This window comes from Xiphophorus couchianus, chromosome 5 (genome assembly GCF_001444195.1).
Source record: "Xiphophorus couchianus chromosome 5, X_couchianus-1.0, whole genome shotgun sequence".
Classification (NCBI taxonomy): domain Eukaryota; kingdom Metazoa; phylum Chordata; class Actinopteri; order Cyprinodontiformes; family Poeciliidae; genus Xiphophorus; species Xiphophorus couchianus.
In genome coordinates, this window is record NC_040232.1 from 4,399,736 (window position 1) to 4,414,429 (window position 14,694).

General features: G+C 39.6%; 1 protein-coding gene across 1 annotated transcript; it reads left to right on the forward strand.

The window, feature by feature from the left end:
* Nucleotides 1-7,935: 7,935 nt before the first annotated feature.
* On the forward strand, nt 7,936-14,677 carry elmod2 (ELMO/CED-12 domain containing 2). The gene is made up of 9 exons (XM_028018042.1): nt 7,936-8,093; nt 9,671-9,817; nt 9,904-9,932; nt 10,591-10,688; nt 10,791-10,920; nt 11,935-12,068; nt 13,129-13,197; nt 13,277-13,410; nt 13,920-14,677. Exons 2-9 carry the CDS (start codon nt 9,673-9,675, stop codon nt 14,072-14,074), a joined length of 894 nt encoding a protein of 297 aa, XP_027873843.1. The 5' UTR covers nt 7,936-8,093; nt 9,671-9,672; the 3' UTR covers nt 14,075-14,677.
* The last annotated feature ends 17 nt before the right edge of the window (nt 14,678-14,694 follow it).

Genomic DNA, 14,694 nt, shown 5'->3' on the forward strand with positions numbered 1-14,694 from the left:
CAGACACATCCTCCATTGCAACAGACTGGGGAAACAGTTTTAGTGGGCTGCATGTTGACTGAGCGTTAACACTCACTGAGGAGGGTTCTTTCTGACCACTGGATGATCGAAAGGCAGTCTGGATTGAGGAGTTTGACACATCTCTAACTTCAGCGAGAAGATTGGCATAGGGTTCAGCGAGCAGCCTGCGGCCAACAGTCTCTCGAACAAATGGCTCACGACTCAGTGCATCGGCCACAATATTCTGCGGGCCTGGGATGTACTTGATGTCAAAGTCGTAACTCGCCAATTTAGCCACCCAGCGCTGCTCACAACAGTCCAGTTTAGGCTTAGTCAGAATATGAGTCAATGGATTGTTATCAGTCCAGACTGTGAATTTATGGCCTTTCAACCAGTGGCTGAACTTGTCACAGATGGACCATTTCAAGGCCAGAAACTCCAACCTGTGAGCTGGGTAGTTCCTTTGTGACCGGGACAAAGACTTGCTGGCAAAAGCAATGGGCCGAGCACGTGTCTCACCCTGCTGAACCTGAGACAGAACAGCGCCTATGCCATCCAGAGATGCATCAGTGGATAACACAAAAGGACAAGTGAAATCTGGGTGAGCCAACACAACGCTTTGCGTCAGTGAGGACTTCAATTGTTCGAAGGCTTGTTCCTGTATCGTAGTCCAGTCAGAGGCTTTCAACTTTCTGGATGGCAGTTTATTCTGATGATGTCTGCCTTTCCTCCTGTCACCCTTTAACAGATCAAACAGTGGCTTGGCGATGGCAGAGTACCCGGGAAGGAAATGTTGGTAGTAGTTTATCATCCCCAAAAAGGATCTTATCCGCTTCTGAGATGGAGTCACGCCATCTGGTTCCATAAGTTGGGCCGCAGTCATGTTGGCGATGATCTCAACCTTACTTGGGTCCGTTGAAACACCATGTTCGTCAACAATGTGGCCAAGAAACTTAACAGATCTCCTCAAAAAGAAACACTTTTTGGGAGCCAGTTTCAAATTGTGGCTTTGCAACCTAGCAAACACCATCTCCAGGCGCCGTAAGGCAGATTCCTCATCAGGCGCAAACACCAACAAATCATCCAAATAGCACAGTAGACTCAGATAGTTCTGGTCTCCGAATATGCTGGTCATCATGCGCATAAAGCTCCCAGGACTATTGCAGAGACCCTGTGGCAGACGATTGTATTCATATAAGCCCATAGGAGTAGTAAAGGCAGAATACTTCCTGTCGTCCTCGTGAAGTGGCATATTATAAAACCCAGAGGTCAAATCCATGGTACTGAACAGACTGTTTCCCCCCAATGCTGCCAGACAGTCTGCCTGATGGGGAAGGGGATGGGCATCTCTCAGGGTTCTCTTGTTCAACCAGCGAAAGTCTGTGCAGATACGGAGATCTCCATTTTTCTTCCACACGAGAACTAGAGGTGATGCGTACTCGCTTGTGGATTTTCTGATAATTTCCTTCTCTTCCATCTCACTCAGGACTTGCCGCAGTTTCTGATACTGGCCAGGGGGCACTCGCCTGTATGGAAGCCGGAAAGGTCGGGTGTCGGAGAGGTTTATACGGTGCACAAACCTCTTTGCTTCTCCACAATCAAGATGGTGGCGGGAAAATAAACCCTCATACTGCAAAACAAGGTTAGCCATTCTTGTTCTGCAGTCCTCAGAAACTTCACAAGACTCGATATCAACATCACCGAGCCCGACTGATCTCAGCGCATCTGTGACCAGACTGGCATCCGCAGTAGGTGGCATTATAGATTGTCCAGAACTAGCAAGTCGAACCTCTGAGCACTCTGCATCATCCATGTCTTCCAGCGCCACAACGGGGTAGACATCAGCTAGCTTTGTGTTGCGTCTCAATAACACAGGTCTTTCGGACATATTGATGAGCTTTAATGGAACCCACCTGTCTCCCCACAATGTGGTCACAAGCTTTGCAACCAGAACACCTCGGGGTGCCGAGCGGGATGACGTGGGCTCTGTCATGATGGTGCTGCCTGGAGAGACAGAAGTGTTTCTGGGTAGTTTTCCCCACACAAGATACTCTCGTCCAGGCTCAAGGCAGGTAGCTGAGTTACACTTTACAGTACCGATTTTATCAGGAGCATTTCCATCCTTCCATGGATTAAGACCAGACAGCATGGACAGGAAACGTTCAGTTTCTGGATCCCCAGAAGGACACGGGGTGGACACCGTCTTCCAGTAGGAATCACACTGCTTGAATTGATGCAGGATGTGTTTTATGACATTAGTGCCCAGTATCAAGTCATCATGCTGGCCTGGAACAACGAGTGTTGGCACCACCATTTTACAGCCATACACTTCCATCTCCACATCAAAAGCACATTTAGGCTTAACACGAAGTCCGCCACATCCAACAAGAACCACATCCACATCAGATATGTTTTGGTCAGTTAACACTCCAGCTTCTTTCAGCTTCATTTCAGCTGCTTCACTGATGCTGCAGGCCATTGAACCACTGTCCAGCATTCCGCCCATTTTAAATGTCCCACCCACGTTCACAGAAGTGTAGAAAAGACTGTTACTGCTGCTAACTCTGTGAATATTCTGATAAATAACAGCTCCTGAGCTACTACATGAGTTCTTCTCTGAAGTGTAAACAGTCTCAGCATCTGACATGTCATCAGTTTGGGAGTCGTTAGTGTGACCTGCACTGCCTCCCTCCGAATACAGGTCCTTTAGTTTCCCTCCGACTGGGACTGGGAAGGATTCTTCATGGGGCAGTTCAGTTTGGTGTGGCCAGGGGCAAAACAGACAAAACACAGCCTCTCAGACATACAGTGTGAAGTAGTGGTGTGACTTGAGTCATTACAAACTTTGCAACCTGCCACTCTGTTGCTTTGTTCACGAGGCGCACGCTGGAACCTCCCACCCCGGGTAGGATGAAAAGTATTGCGTTGCTGCATTCTCTCCATCATTTGCTGAAACATGTCGACCATTCGAGTGAGAAGCCTCTCCTCTGATTGCTGAATATGTTGTGTAACAACTGGCACTGAGTCTTTGTTTCTAGTATCCTGGAGACCACCCTGACAGGAAACTGCTGGAGACTGGCACGAAGAATGATGCTGAGATTGGAGAAAGGAGGGTGAAAGTAATGAGCTAGGAGGAGAGTAACAAGGCTCATAAGCTGCCAGACCAGGTGACACCGGGGTAGGCAGCTCTGGGCTGATGGCAGCAACCTGGCTTCTTAGCTGTGGAACACCAGTTGCTCTGCTAGCTGCCCTCAACTCTCTCTGGTAGTCATCAATCCTTAACTGAACATCACGTGAAGTCCACTCACGAGCTGGCTTGCACTTCAAAATGCAGGATAACTCCGGGTCAGGGCAGTGTTTGACGAACATGAGAGCCACTTCATCATTCATGCTTTCCGTCTGTTTCCCACGCTTACGCTGACCCTCAAGAGCTAAGTCTGCTGCCTTGTTTAGTCTTATCCAATAATCAACAGGGTTCTCCCTGTGTCTGGGCAGAGTAGCATAGAAATCGGCGAGGGGGAGGCATGATGGGGTTTCACTGAAGTAATGGAGAAGAACATCATATATCAGTTCAGGATTCTTTGTAACATCAAGTGAAGGATCACTGCGCAATGCAATCTGCACCACATCCTTTGCCTTGCCCATTAAGTGGCACATGATCTCCTCTCCTTGACCACAGGTAGGTATGTCTTGTTTTCTGAGGTGCATTCTAGTCAAGTCAATCCAGTCACGGATTGAACATTTGTCAGTGTGGTCACCTCTGTATGTCTGAAGTACCCTATCAGGTCTAACATGGACTGTCAAATGAGATGGGTCATGTCTGTCACTGTCACCACGTGAGTTCTGAGTGACACAAGAAGGCTGAGGTTCACTGTTCATATTTACAACACCAGCTGACATTAGTTTAGAAACAATTGATTCACCAATTTGTGCACCTAACTGGCCAACCATGTCTGTAAGGTGATGAAGGGGATCAACATCACTGCAGGGTGTGGAAGTAGGGGGATTCTCCCTCATGAACCCATCAATAGCAGTACAACTTTGGCTCTGACCTAGCCCTGATTCTGCACTAGCATCATATGTGAGTTTTGAATGTCCTACATCTCCACTGTCAGCAGTACGGCTGAACCACACACCCCGACCTTTAGGTAATTTAGGAGTAGTAAACTGATCCATCTCTGATACACCAGTTACCTGTAACCATAAAAGGCACCACAGTATTGTTTCCAATCAAAGAAAAATACCAAAGCAGAACAATCACTTAAATTGGATTAAAAAAAAAGTAGCACACCATAAAATAATTGTTTTTTCTTTTTTTTTTTTTTTATATTTACTCAGTGATCGTAAAAGAAAGTGTTGTAATTCCAAGTCTCTTATTGACCTGACCACAAAAGGATCCCGAACTGCAGATCAGGTCAGGTGCACAGCAACCACGGCGAAGAGCGTCGAGCTGATCTGTAGATCCGAAGGGTCACGGCACCAGTGTAACAGGTGGTATCAATGAGTCTCACAAGTCGTTCAGGTGGGTCTCAACCAGATATTTTATTTTTTTATTCTGGGGGAAGAAGGGAAAACAAATGAACAACCTCCTCAACTCCTTCTCCCTGCACTCCGACTCCACAGCAGCACAGAACACCCTCTGCGGGAAAAAGGGGGGGCAGAAGAGCTACGAGGGCTGGAGTAAACTACGGAAGCCCAGGAAACACAAACGAGGCGGAGAGCAGAAGGGCGACCCCCGCAGGCAAAAACAACAAAATAAATAAAAATAACTGAATAAGATAAAATTCACAAATTCTCAATATAAAATGAATAAGAAATAATAATTTAACAAAGAAACACATTTGTAACTCTGTTACACATCTTCTGCTGTCAGATTTTTGGAGCCATCAAGCAGCTTCTGGCAAAGCTTGGATATTTGACCTCTCTGCTGACAGAATGGGTAGAGATCCATGACACATGTTACTGTCACTGAAGCTTTTTCTCCATAAATAAAGATGTAAAATCTATTAGTTTAATGTTTACTTTATCTATTGCACTTTTCTTAAGTCTAAAACCTTCTCCTCGACACTCCCAAGGAAAAAAAACAACATTTTTTGACTTTGTGGCTGAAATAACTAATTAATGTGTTTTTCTTGCACAATCTAATTAATTTAATTTCAACTGTTAAATTTCTAAAAAAAAAAAAAAAAAATCTGACACATTTATATAGAAAATTGTTTTAGTGCAAAGCAATGAAAGGTGTTTAAAGACATGCAAACCATCTGTTTATGTTTTCAAACACTTGCTGCTTTCACATTTGCAGTGAACGGAGCTGTACACTGCCTACTTATTATGCAGTAGTAGAATGGGACCGTTTATGAATCCTCTGTGATATTTGCTAATGCGCTGCAGTTGACCTGCTCTTCTCCGCCTCTCACTACTTGATTCATTCTCCGCAGGGCTGCAGTTGGTTGAGTTCAGGCATTAATTTCAGACCCTCTGATATGGAGAAAATACACATGCAAATTGCAGTGTAGATGTTTGGATCATTTAAATATCTCTCTCTGATCTCTCTCTAGCTAAAGTTTCTTATTATGTCATTGTGGAAAGATTAAAAGTGGGCCCACTTATCTGGATAGTAGGACTTATTCTTCTGCAATATTTCACAACGTTGGAACATAAAAGAGGGAAATCTTTGATCACTAATTCTGTAGATTCTCCAGATTTCTGGGTTTCCTGTAAGATTTAGATCTAGAGACTATGAAGAAAGTTGAAATTTAGGTTATAAGTTTTGGTTCATTATCCCACTCAAAGATTTAATTACCAAAGATTTCCAGGTTACTAACAGATCCATCAGATTTTAACTTCAAATTCTCTGGTAATTCAAAGAATTCATGAAGTCATACACTGTGACAAGGTTTCCTGGGCTTTTAAATGAGAAACAAGCCCACAGGATCACAGATCCACTCCCATACTTAACATTAGAAACAAAGTACACTCTCACATGTGTTTGCAAAAAGCTCAGTCTTTGTCTTATCTAACCAAAACATAAAACCCCCACCACAGTTCTAGATTGAGGAAAATATCACTTGTAAGGACAGGTAACATTTTTTAAAATTCTTTTAAATTCACAAATTTTACAAATAAAGTCTTAAAATTACAAAATATGCTTGGTACAACATAAGTTTTGTGTATTCTTTGTCCAGGTTTTTGCTTCTATTGCAGTTTTTGTTAAGGATTATAGGAGCACAAACTTACAGCAAAACAATCAGCCCCTGCTAATTATTTTTAGAAAATGTATGTCTATATTTGTATGTATGAATATTTCAAATATTGATTTGTTGGAATTGTAAATTTGTTTTGTTGTATACAAACACTAGGGCATAGTTTTGAATTAGAGTTGATATTTTTAGTAGTGAACGTTATTTGTAGTTGATACGTTACGGTTGTAAGAGCTTGTTTTTGTAGCTTACACTATCTTTTTGTGTGTGGGTTTGTGCATACAGCTCCTACGGTGAAACTCAGGGTTTACTCCCAATAAACCTCACTGTTCATCAGTAAAGCCACAATCCTTCATTTGGGGGAGGGGAGTATGCTACACTGATGTTTATTTCATTTTTTATTTTTTATTACTGCATCCTCCTCAAACTTACCACGGTCTCCTTGGAAGCAAAACATTAAGAAATGAGGGCTGATTAGAGGCTTTTGCACAATACTGCTACTGAGTGTGCCATTAAGTAAATAAAAGATCAAATTTCTGTCATTTTTAAATTCATGATGTTTTAAAATAGCCCAGTCTTAATTTCAGCATTATAGTCTGTATTCTAACTCATCCTCCTCTAATCTTCAGACTATTGCTAGAAACTAAGTGCTTTACTTTGGGGATTTGCCTTTCAAATATAGCCTGCCTCAGACAGGAGCTCTTCTTCTAATGCAGTAATTGTATGGGATACACCTCCAGCCTGTGAAAACCCAGAGGGACTGATTAGGTGAGAGACTGTGACTTAATTAAAGTCAAGTGCACCAACGGTGACAATCTGAAGATCGGCAGCATTGTTGATAAACCAGATTGCTGCTCAAGCATGAGGGGAAAACGGTCTGTGGTTTTGTGCTGGATCTTGCTGTTGTTTTTAACAGTGTAACCTCTAGTCTAATAGCAGCAGAATTACTCATCTGCAAATAAATACTCATTATAAACACCTCATATAAATTAATAAAACTATTCCCTCAGTGAACCTTGCACCATTTTTATTTGTAAATTGTGCAGCTTACCTGGAATGACTGGTTTTAAACATATTTTAAGGACAATGGAGAATGTTTTGCATTATTTGCTGTTACTTCAGCTTTGAACTTTATCTCTGTTTTTTGTACATTCTTGTAGATGCTGCATCTGGCCTGTAGTTCTTTTTAGCTGAGATACTGCAGCTAACAACTTAATGTTCTAAGTTCATAGATGATACCGTTGCCCTGTCTTTCAGTGCTTAACCATCCTTGACAAAGCCATAGGCTGAACTTCTACAGCAAATTATTATTTTTATGTTCTCTTTCGTTTCCTTTAAAAGGGTTACAGGGTTTCACAATATAAAAATCTGCCAGGAAGCAGCAGTCAGCATGTTCTTATACATTGTCGGTTTTTCTGTTTCGCACTAAAACGCAAACTGAATATATGAATGTTTTTCTGCTTGAGTTTGTTTTCTGGGAAAAGCCCAGAAAACTGGAAATCGATGCTCCAGGTCGTGTGTATTTTTGTTCACCAGATGGCGCACTTGTGCCAGATTTGAGTTGGTGAGTTCAAAGACATTATTCATTCAGTTCCGTAATGTAATTCCAGCTTAATTTTTAAATATCTTACATCGTTTTGGCTAGTTATTCTTTTAGAAAAGTTTTAAAGAGACTCAGTGCAACGACTATTTGCTCTTATATGTCATAAACGTTTTGTTTTGTTAGTGCATGTAGTTGAGTAGCTGTGTGTCGGATTTGAATATGAACGCACCAGAATCATAGCGCCGTTGTCAAGAGATACGTTGCTAACCTTTTACCTCGAACACACGGGTTAGCTTCGAAGTAGAAGGAAATACTTGAGTTCTGTAACATTTTCCAACAAAAATAATAAGGTAAGCAACAGCACAACTGGTTTTTAATCCTCTGTGCTGCCACCCGGTGTGTTTGCGACGTAACCAAGTCCTGGTGATGCAGGAAGCTAACAGACAAATCAATGGCAACCTGTTGTTCTGAGCTGTCACTTGTGAATTGAAATGCTAGCTAGGTTAGTCTGTGAACGAAACTATGGATTATAAGCTGACAACTGGGTAATGCCAACATGCTTTGGTTGCTAAATGGCGAGTAAACTCGCGGAACATTTGTAAATTAACGGAATAATCATGGTCATTTGAAGTTAGCATCGAGGCTAACACAATTCTGCTATTGTTTTGTCTGTTTCAGCCTCATGGATGATGTCATTCTGAGATTTTAGGCTGAATATTTATGCCTACACTGACTTAGAATCACCCGACCTTCTCAGACACTGACTGGGGACGATTTTAATGCCGTAGGGACTTTGTTGCTGTGAAACAAACAGATAAGTTTAACTTGTGTCCTACTAACATCGACGGAGTGGTCGGTGAGAAAGTATATTTACTATCAATTTACTATCAATTCGTGGACCGCGAGTCTGTTGAAATAAAGAAATCAATCAATCAATTCAATAAGTTTGTATTTTTATCTGAAAATATAAAAATAGGGGAAAACTTTCAGCTGTAGTTTTTGATTTAATAAGATTAAATCAATCAGGAAAATATCATATTTGCTAAATAAATGACAAGTCAGAATATTATGACTTGTCTGTTATATAGATCATTGTACTTCCAGTAAAGTTTTATTAAAAAAAAGCTGGAAAGCACGAAGGAATAACATTATGTGCAGTCAGAATTTTTATTACTAAAGTATCAGGCTTTTATTCTAAATCTAAATCTTTCCTTACATTTATGGTCAGTGTATTATATAATTTTTAGAGCAGAAAGAATATGTTATTTTCATATTCACTTTTATTTGAATTTTTCCATTAATTTTGTGAAACTGATATCTTTTACTCAAAAGTTCAAAGAATCTCATGACCCATGTCTTCCCACGTTGACACTGGCTTTTTACTTCCCTTTCGTAAAATGTTATTTGTACTTCATAATTGTGGATTAATTTATTTTCCTTTATTTTTCTTTGTTAAATTATGGAGATATGTAATCAAAAATGCTCAAAGTGGTTCAGTATTTATTTTAGTTGTCTTATTATTTTGTGGTTTTAGTCTACACTTTGTTTTCATTGATGATGAACTGTATTTGGGCCTGTCAGCTCTTTACAGAATGTTTTGTTGCGCTCGGATAAAACAAAAACGACTCTGAATGACCTCGTGTTGTTTGACAATATTTATCTGAATCGCATAACCCAAATTTCTGGAAAGTCTAATGAGATTTGAAGAAATTTGCTTCAAATTTGCATCCAAGCAAAAAAGAAATATAAGTGGCAGACAGCTTCCTTTCCTAACCTAAAATGTCTGAAATTGACCAAAAAATGAACAAAACCCCATTAACTCTTTCTTCTCTCTAAAGATACAAATGAAAATGCTTCTAAAATGGATTTAGAAAAATGCAAAACTTTGTTCAAGTAACTCCTGCATGTTTCTTTGCATATATTGCAGAAATGATTCGGCGTATCTGGCAGTATATTTACACATCGTTGCTGAGAAGTTGGTTAAAGTGGCTCCTCAGGAAGTCTACAGGGACTTGTGAGCTGCAGAGGATTTGCTCTGGAAGCAAACCAGGAGCCACAATGACAAAAAAAGCAGGTAAAATGCTCCTCCTCCAGTACTCCTCTTGTTGCTGGGCAGAATCCCCCTTTCACTAATCTGCTCCCTGTTTCCTTGTCTTCCAGAATACTCTCTTCAGTCATCTAAAAATAAAGTAAGATATGCAAGCTAAAATATTGTACATTTCAGATTCAGTTGAACCACTTCTTTTTTGTTATCATTTATTCACGATATTTAAAAATAAAAATTATTTTATCTAACTGGTGAAAAAACAACTTTTAATACAGTTAAAAACCAGAAGTTGATATACTTAATAAAAAGACGCTTTACATTTTTTTTTCTCACTGTCTGAAGTTAAGTCAGAACAAACTTCACTTGTTTCAGTTAGAATGATCTAAACTACTTCTATTAGCTAAAAGCTACAACAATGAGAGAAAGAATATGTCAGAAATTTATTTCATTGTCTTTTAAAATATGCAGCTGCATCATAAAAGAGGATAAAAGCTGACTGCATCGACTGTCGGACCTTTTTATCTTCAGACTGGTGGATTTTGTGAACTTTAAAATCAGCAGATCTTCTTATTTTAATCTGTCCTTATCTTTGGCAAACCTTGCCAAGTGTAGAAAGAACAGATCTAAATGTAATGTATTTCTAAAGCCATTTTCCAAGCCAACAGTCTGAGAATACTGGTACTTTTTCTTTCTCAAGTGAATTTAAAAATCTCTCAGGCTGATTGTTGTTTATTGAACTTTTTTTTGTGTGTGTCTGACGCACTTCTCTGTTGTTTTTTTGATTGTTTTTCCCTTCTCAGGTTTTGAGAGGAGCTTTGGAAACAAGCAAGGAAAATGTAGAGAAACATGTGGATCAGATTCTGAAAGAGAAGGAAATCAAGCCCCATTCAGATCAGCTGTACGTTTACTTTTACATTTTTATCCACGTGCTGATCTTCGACTTAGTTGTTTTGTTGTAGGTTTGAGTGACTCATTGCTCCTTTCTCTGTTCGTCTTGCAGATTTAAGGCAAACCTGCACATCTGCCTGCTGCAGATAACAGGATACAACCAATTGTATGTTTGTGTGGAAGACTTGAGGAAGGAAGTCTTCAACTCGGATAATCCAAAACACGAGGTCATGCTGTTAAAGGTGTGGGTTTTATAGTTTTGTGCAGGGATGCACGACATGTCAGGTGATGTTAGTCAATTTTTAACACATCAGTATCGGTCCGATAAGTAAAACTGGGCCGGTATTAATAATTAATGTTTATTTCCATCACGGCTGCAACTAAAAGCTTTTCAATAATCATTTATTCTGATAATGAATCGGATGAAAAAATTGGCACATTCTGCAGATTTTCTTTGTTTAACCACTTAAGCTTTTTTTACACAATATTAAAAATACATTAGAATATGCAGGAAAGGAAATGATTCAATTACTTTCTTTAAATAAGAAAGTAAAAATGGTATTGCCTAAAATACAGTAACAGTATTCCTTTTCTGTACCCTTGACTATTTGTTGCAAAGGCTGCATCTGCAGCTAAAATATGAAGCAAAAGGTGCATAACATGAGATTTATTTTACAGAATTGGAACCAAGTGAAGCTAAAATTGCCATGTTTATATTCTTTGTACAGTTTTGACTCAATTACTGCTCTGAGAATGTTGTTCTTTCAGCAAAGGGCCACTTTTAAAGTCTGTATATTCCAGTTTGCGATTAATCAGTTGCTAAATTACTTGCTGATTATTTCAATAAGTGATTAATCATGATTGATTTGATTAATCGTTTCAGCCCTAATTTCCATCTTGTTGCCGATTGTGCTGCTGGGTAAGTGGGAGGGGCTTAGTCAATGTAATATTAGTGAATATTTTTTAATTTGCTGAAATAGCGATATTAGTATCGGTATTGGTCCAACTTTTCAAATCGGTGCATCCCTTAATTTGTGTAAAGAAGTCACTATGAATTAGTTTATCTTCTGTGTATGTTTCTGCTACGTTTATCCAATCCTTTGTAGTTTTGAAATACTAGTTTTATTAAGTGAATCACTTCTTTTGTTTCTTTTCAATCAAGCCGCTGCTGCTGTAGATGATAGCGGACATCTTTGTTCCTGTGGTCCATTCCAGATGCCGTTTGGATGTTTGACTGTAGAACTTTGTGTTTTTAGCTTTGGGACTTGTTGATGCCAACAGTGAAACTGGAGTCCAGGGTAACGAAGCAGTGGGGAGACATCGGCTTCCAAGGAGAAGATCCAAAGACGGATTTCAGAGGAATGGGCCTGCTGGGTCTCCTCAACCTGCTGTGAGTAATTATCACATCCCTTCATAGAAACTTACACTTTTTAACACAAATTAAGTACAAATACAATTCTCTAACTCAGTAATAGAGGATTTAGAAGAATATAACATATTGTAGCTCTATACAGTGCCTCCCAAAAGTATTTACACCCCCATCTCACATTTTGGCCCATTATACCCAAAGCCTTTGCTGTAGTTTAATGGGATTTTATCCCATAAACCAGGAGTATGCAACCTGTGACCTTCTACAATAGCTCTTTTAACTTAAAAATGATAAAGATCAAACAAATGTTTTTAAACATAGATATCATAACAAATGCATATTTTTTTAGCAGTTTTCTCATAGAATAACTGCAACGAATTTGCATAAAAGTACTAGAAGTTTCTTGAAATCTATTTTCTGGTTTCTAGATCGGGGATTATAGATGTAAATTGTATTCCTTTAAAAATACTGACAAATTTCTTAGATATTATTGAAAAAATTCTAAGTTATCTTTCTTTCGAGACATTTCTTTTTCTAAAAAAGTTTTAATTTGGTGGATTTAGGGCAAAAATGTCTCTTTGGGTTGCAGAACTCTGCTGTAGAGCAACACAACGTAAACAAATATGGAGTGAAGGGAACTTTATGCATGGGTCTAAGAAACGTTTTACTAAAAAAAATCTGAAAAGTGTGGCATGCCTTCTTTATATAGCCAAGCTAATTTCTATAGAACATTTCAGCAACAGAGCAGCTTAGATTGCTTTACAACATGAAAACATAATAAAATAGCCAATTATGAAACATCAATACATATTGTCAAATGCTATAATCAAAATAATCAAATATATTGATCAGCGTTCCAGTTATTATTAATTAAAGGCAACCCTAAGCATGTGGGTTTTAGGCTTGATTTAAAGGGTTTTCTGGACGTTTGTTCCAGATTAGTTCATAAAAATTGTAGGGTTGTTCTTCCTCTTTCTTCAGTTCTTACAGGGACTCCATGTTTTACTGGATGAAGTTGTTTATTCAGAGAATTAACCCCTGAGTTGAGCTGAAATAAATCCTGACGTTTTTTGTTTTGCAGCTATTTCAGTGAAAACTACACAGCAGAGTCTCGCCAGGTGCTGTCTCGTGCAAACCACCCCAAACTGGGGTAAGAGGCAGTTATTTCAGCATCATTTCTGTTTGTTTGTGGAAACCTGCTTGCATAATAGACGTGAAATGTGTTTCAGGTATTCATATGCTATAGTTGGGATCAACCTGACAGAAATGGCCTACAGCCTGCTGAAGAGCGGCGCTCTGAAACCACATTTCTACAATTCAGTCCCAGGGCCTCCAGAGCTCAAGGACTTCCACCAGTTTTACTGTAACTATAGAGCTTCATAAATCCATTCAGACATATTTAAGTTCCATATTTGGTCACAATGCAGCCACAAACCTCAATGTGTTTTTTGGGGATTTTATGTGATTGACCAACACAAAGTAGAGCATAAATTTGAGAGGAAGAAAAATGATACATGGCATAAAAATTGGAGAATGCACTAATGTTGTCAATACTTTCCGGATGGCGATTGTGGCTCAGTGGGTGGAGAAGTCGTCTTGCAAACTGAGGGTTGTGGGTTTGATTCCAGCTTCCTCCTTAACCTCAAGCTACCTGCCAATTGGTGTGTGAATGGGTGAATGTGCCCATTCACTCACTAATGGGTCTAGTCAAACACTTGACGCCCGCCCCATGACGTCATGCTGCACTATGTCTATACTGAGGTTTGTGGTTGTGTTACAAAATGTGAAAGACTTTTTCAAGCCACTGTGTCTGTTCCACATTTCTCCTTCTCAGTGTGGAAGTTTTTCTTCAGCCTCTGTTTTACTTTCCAGGTTATCTTGCGTATGAGTTTGATAAATTCTGGGTTGCCGAGGAGCCAGAGAGCATCATGCACTTCAATCAGTACAGAGAAAAATTTCACAACATAGTGAAGACTCATCTGCAGGACCCTGACGTGTCTCTCACACTGAATGTCGCTTGCAATTAATGTGATTCGACGCATTTCTGCCTGTTTACGTCCCAGTTGGATCTGATTGAAGGAGGCGGGATTATCAAAGAAGACCCACAACCAACAGCAAGCAAACTACAAATCTAACTTTTTCAGTTTCTTTAGTGGTGCCCAGTCAACCTTCGTCCAGAACAGCGACTATTTTCCACATGCAGCACAAACCCGAATCCCTGTACCTCCAAAAAGTGACCATTCCAGAGACTGTAAAGAGAAATGAGAACTGCTGCAGAAACTCATGTGGAGATCATGACTCATGAGGCTTTAAGCACCGTGGTGATCAAATTTTCACATAAAAAATGTAATTACCATGTTTCCTTGTGTTTAAGGTCTCTGTGTTGTGACAGATTTACCCTCAGGTTATTCATGTTTATGTCCTGAGCTCATGACTTAAACATAAAACATGGCGCTCCATCATTGTGCGTGGTTTAATATCTCCCCACTCGTGTCACGCTTGCACCCTGTTTTCAGTCTTTTTATTTCCCAAGACTGAGGTTTTTATTGCTCATTACATTTTATGCTACAGTTTGCAGTTTCGAGAAACTTTCTGCTTGAAGTCAATAAATTTCACATTTGAGTTAAAAATTGTTGGTGTTAAAGTG

Excerpts from the sequence above, each read along its gene's own strand:
- elmod2 (XM_028018042.1), top strand. The coding sequence starts at position 9,673 with ATGATTCGGCGTATCTGGCAGTATATTTACACATCGTTGCTGAGAAGT. Across the intron at positions 10,921-11,934 it reads ACGAGGTCATGCTGTTAAAG|CTTTGGGACTTGTTGATGCC; the intron begins GTGTGGGTTTTA and ends TTGTGTTTTTAG. Across the intron at positions 12,069-13,128 it reads CTGGGTCTCCTCAACCTGCT|CTATTTCAGTGAAAACTACA; the intron begins GTGAGTAATTAT and ends TTTGTTTTGCAG.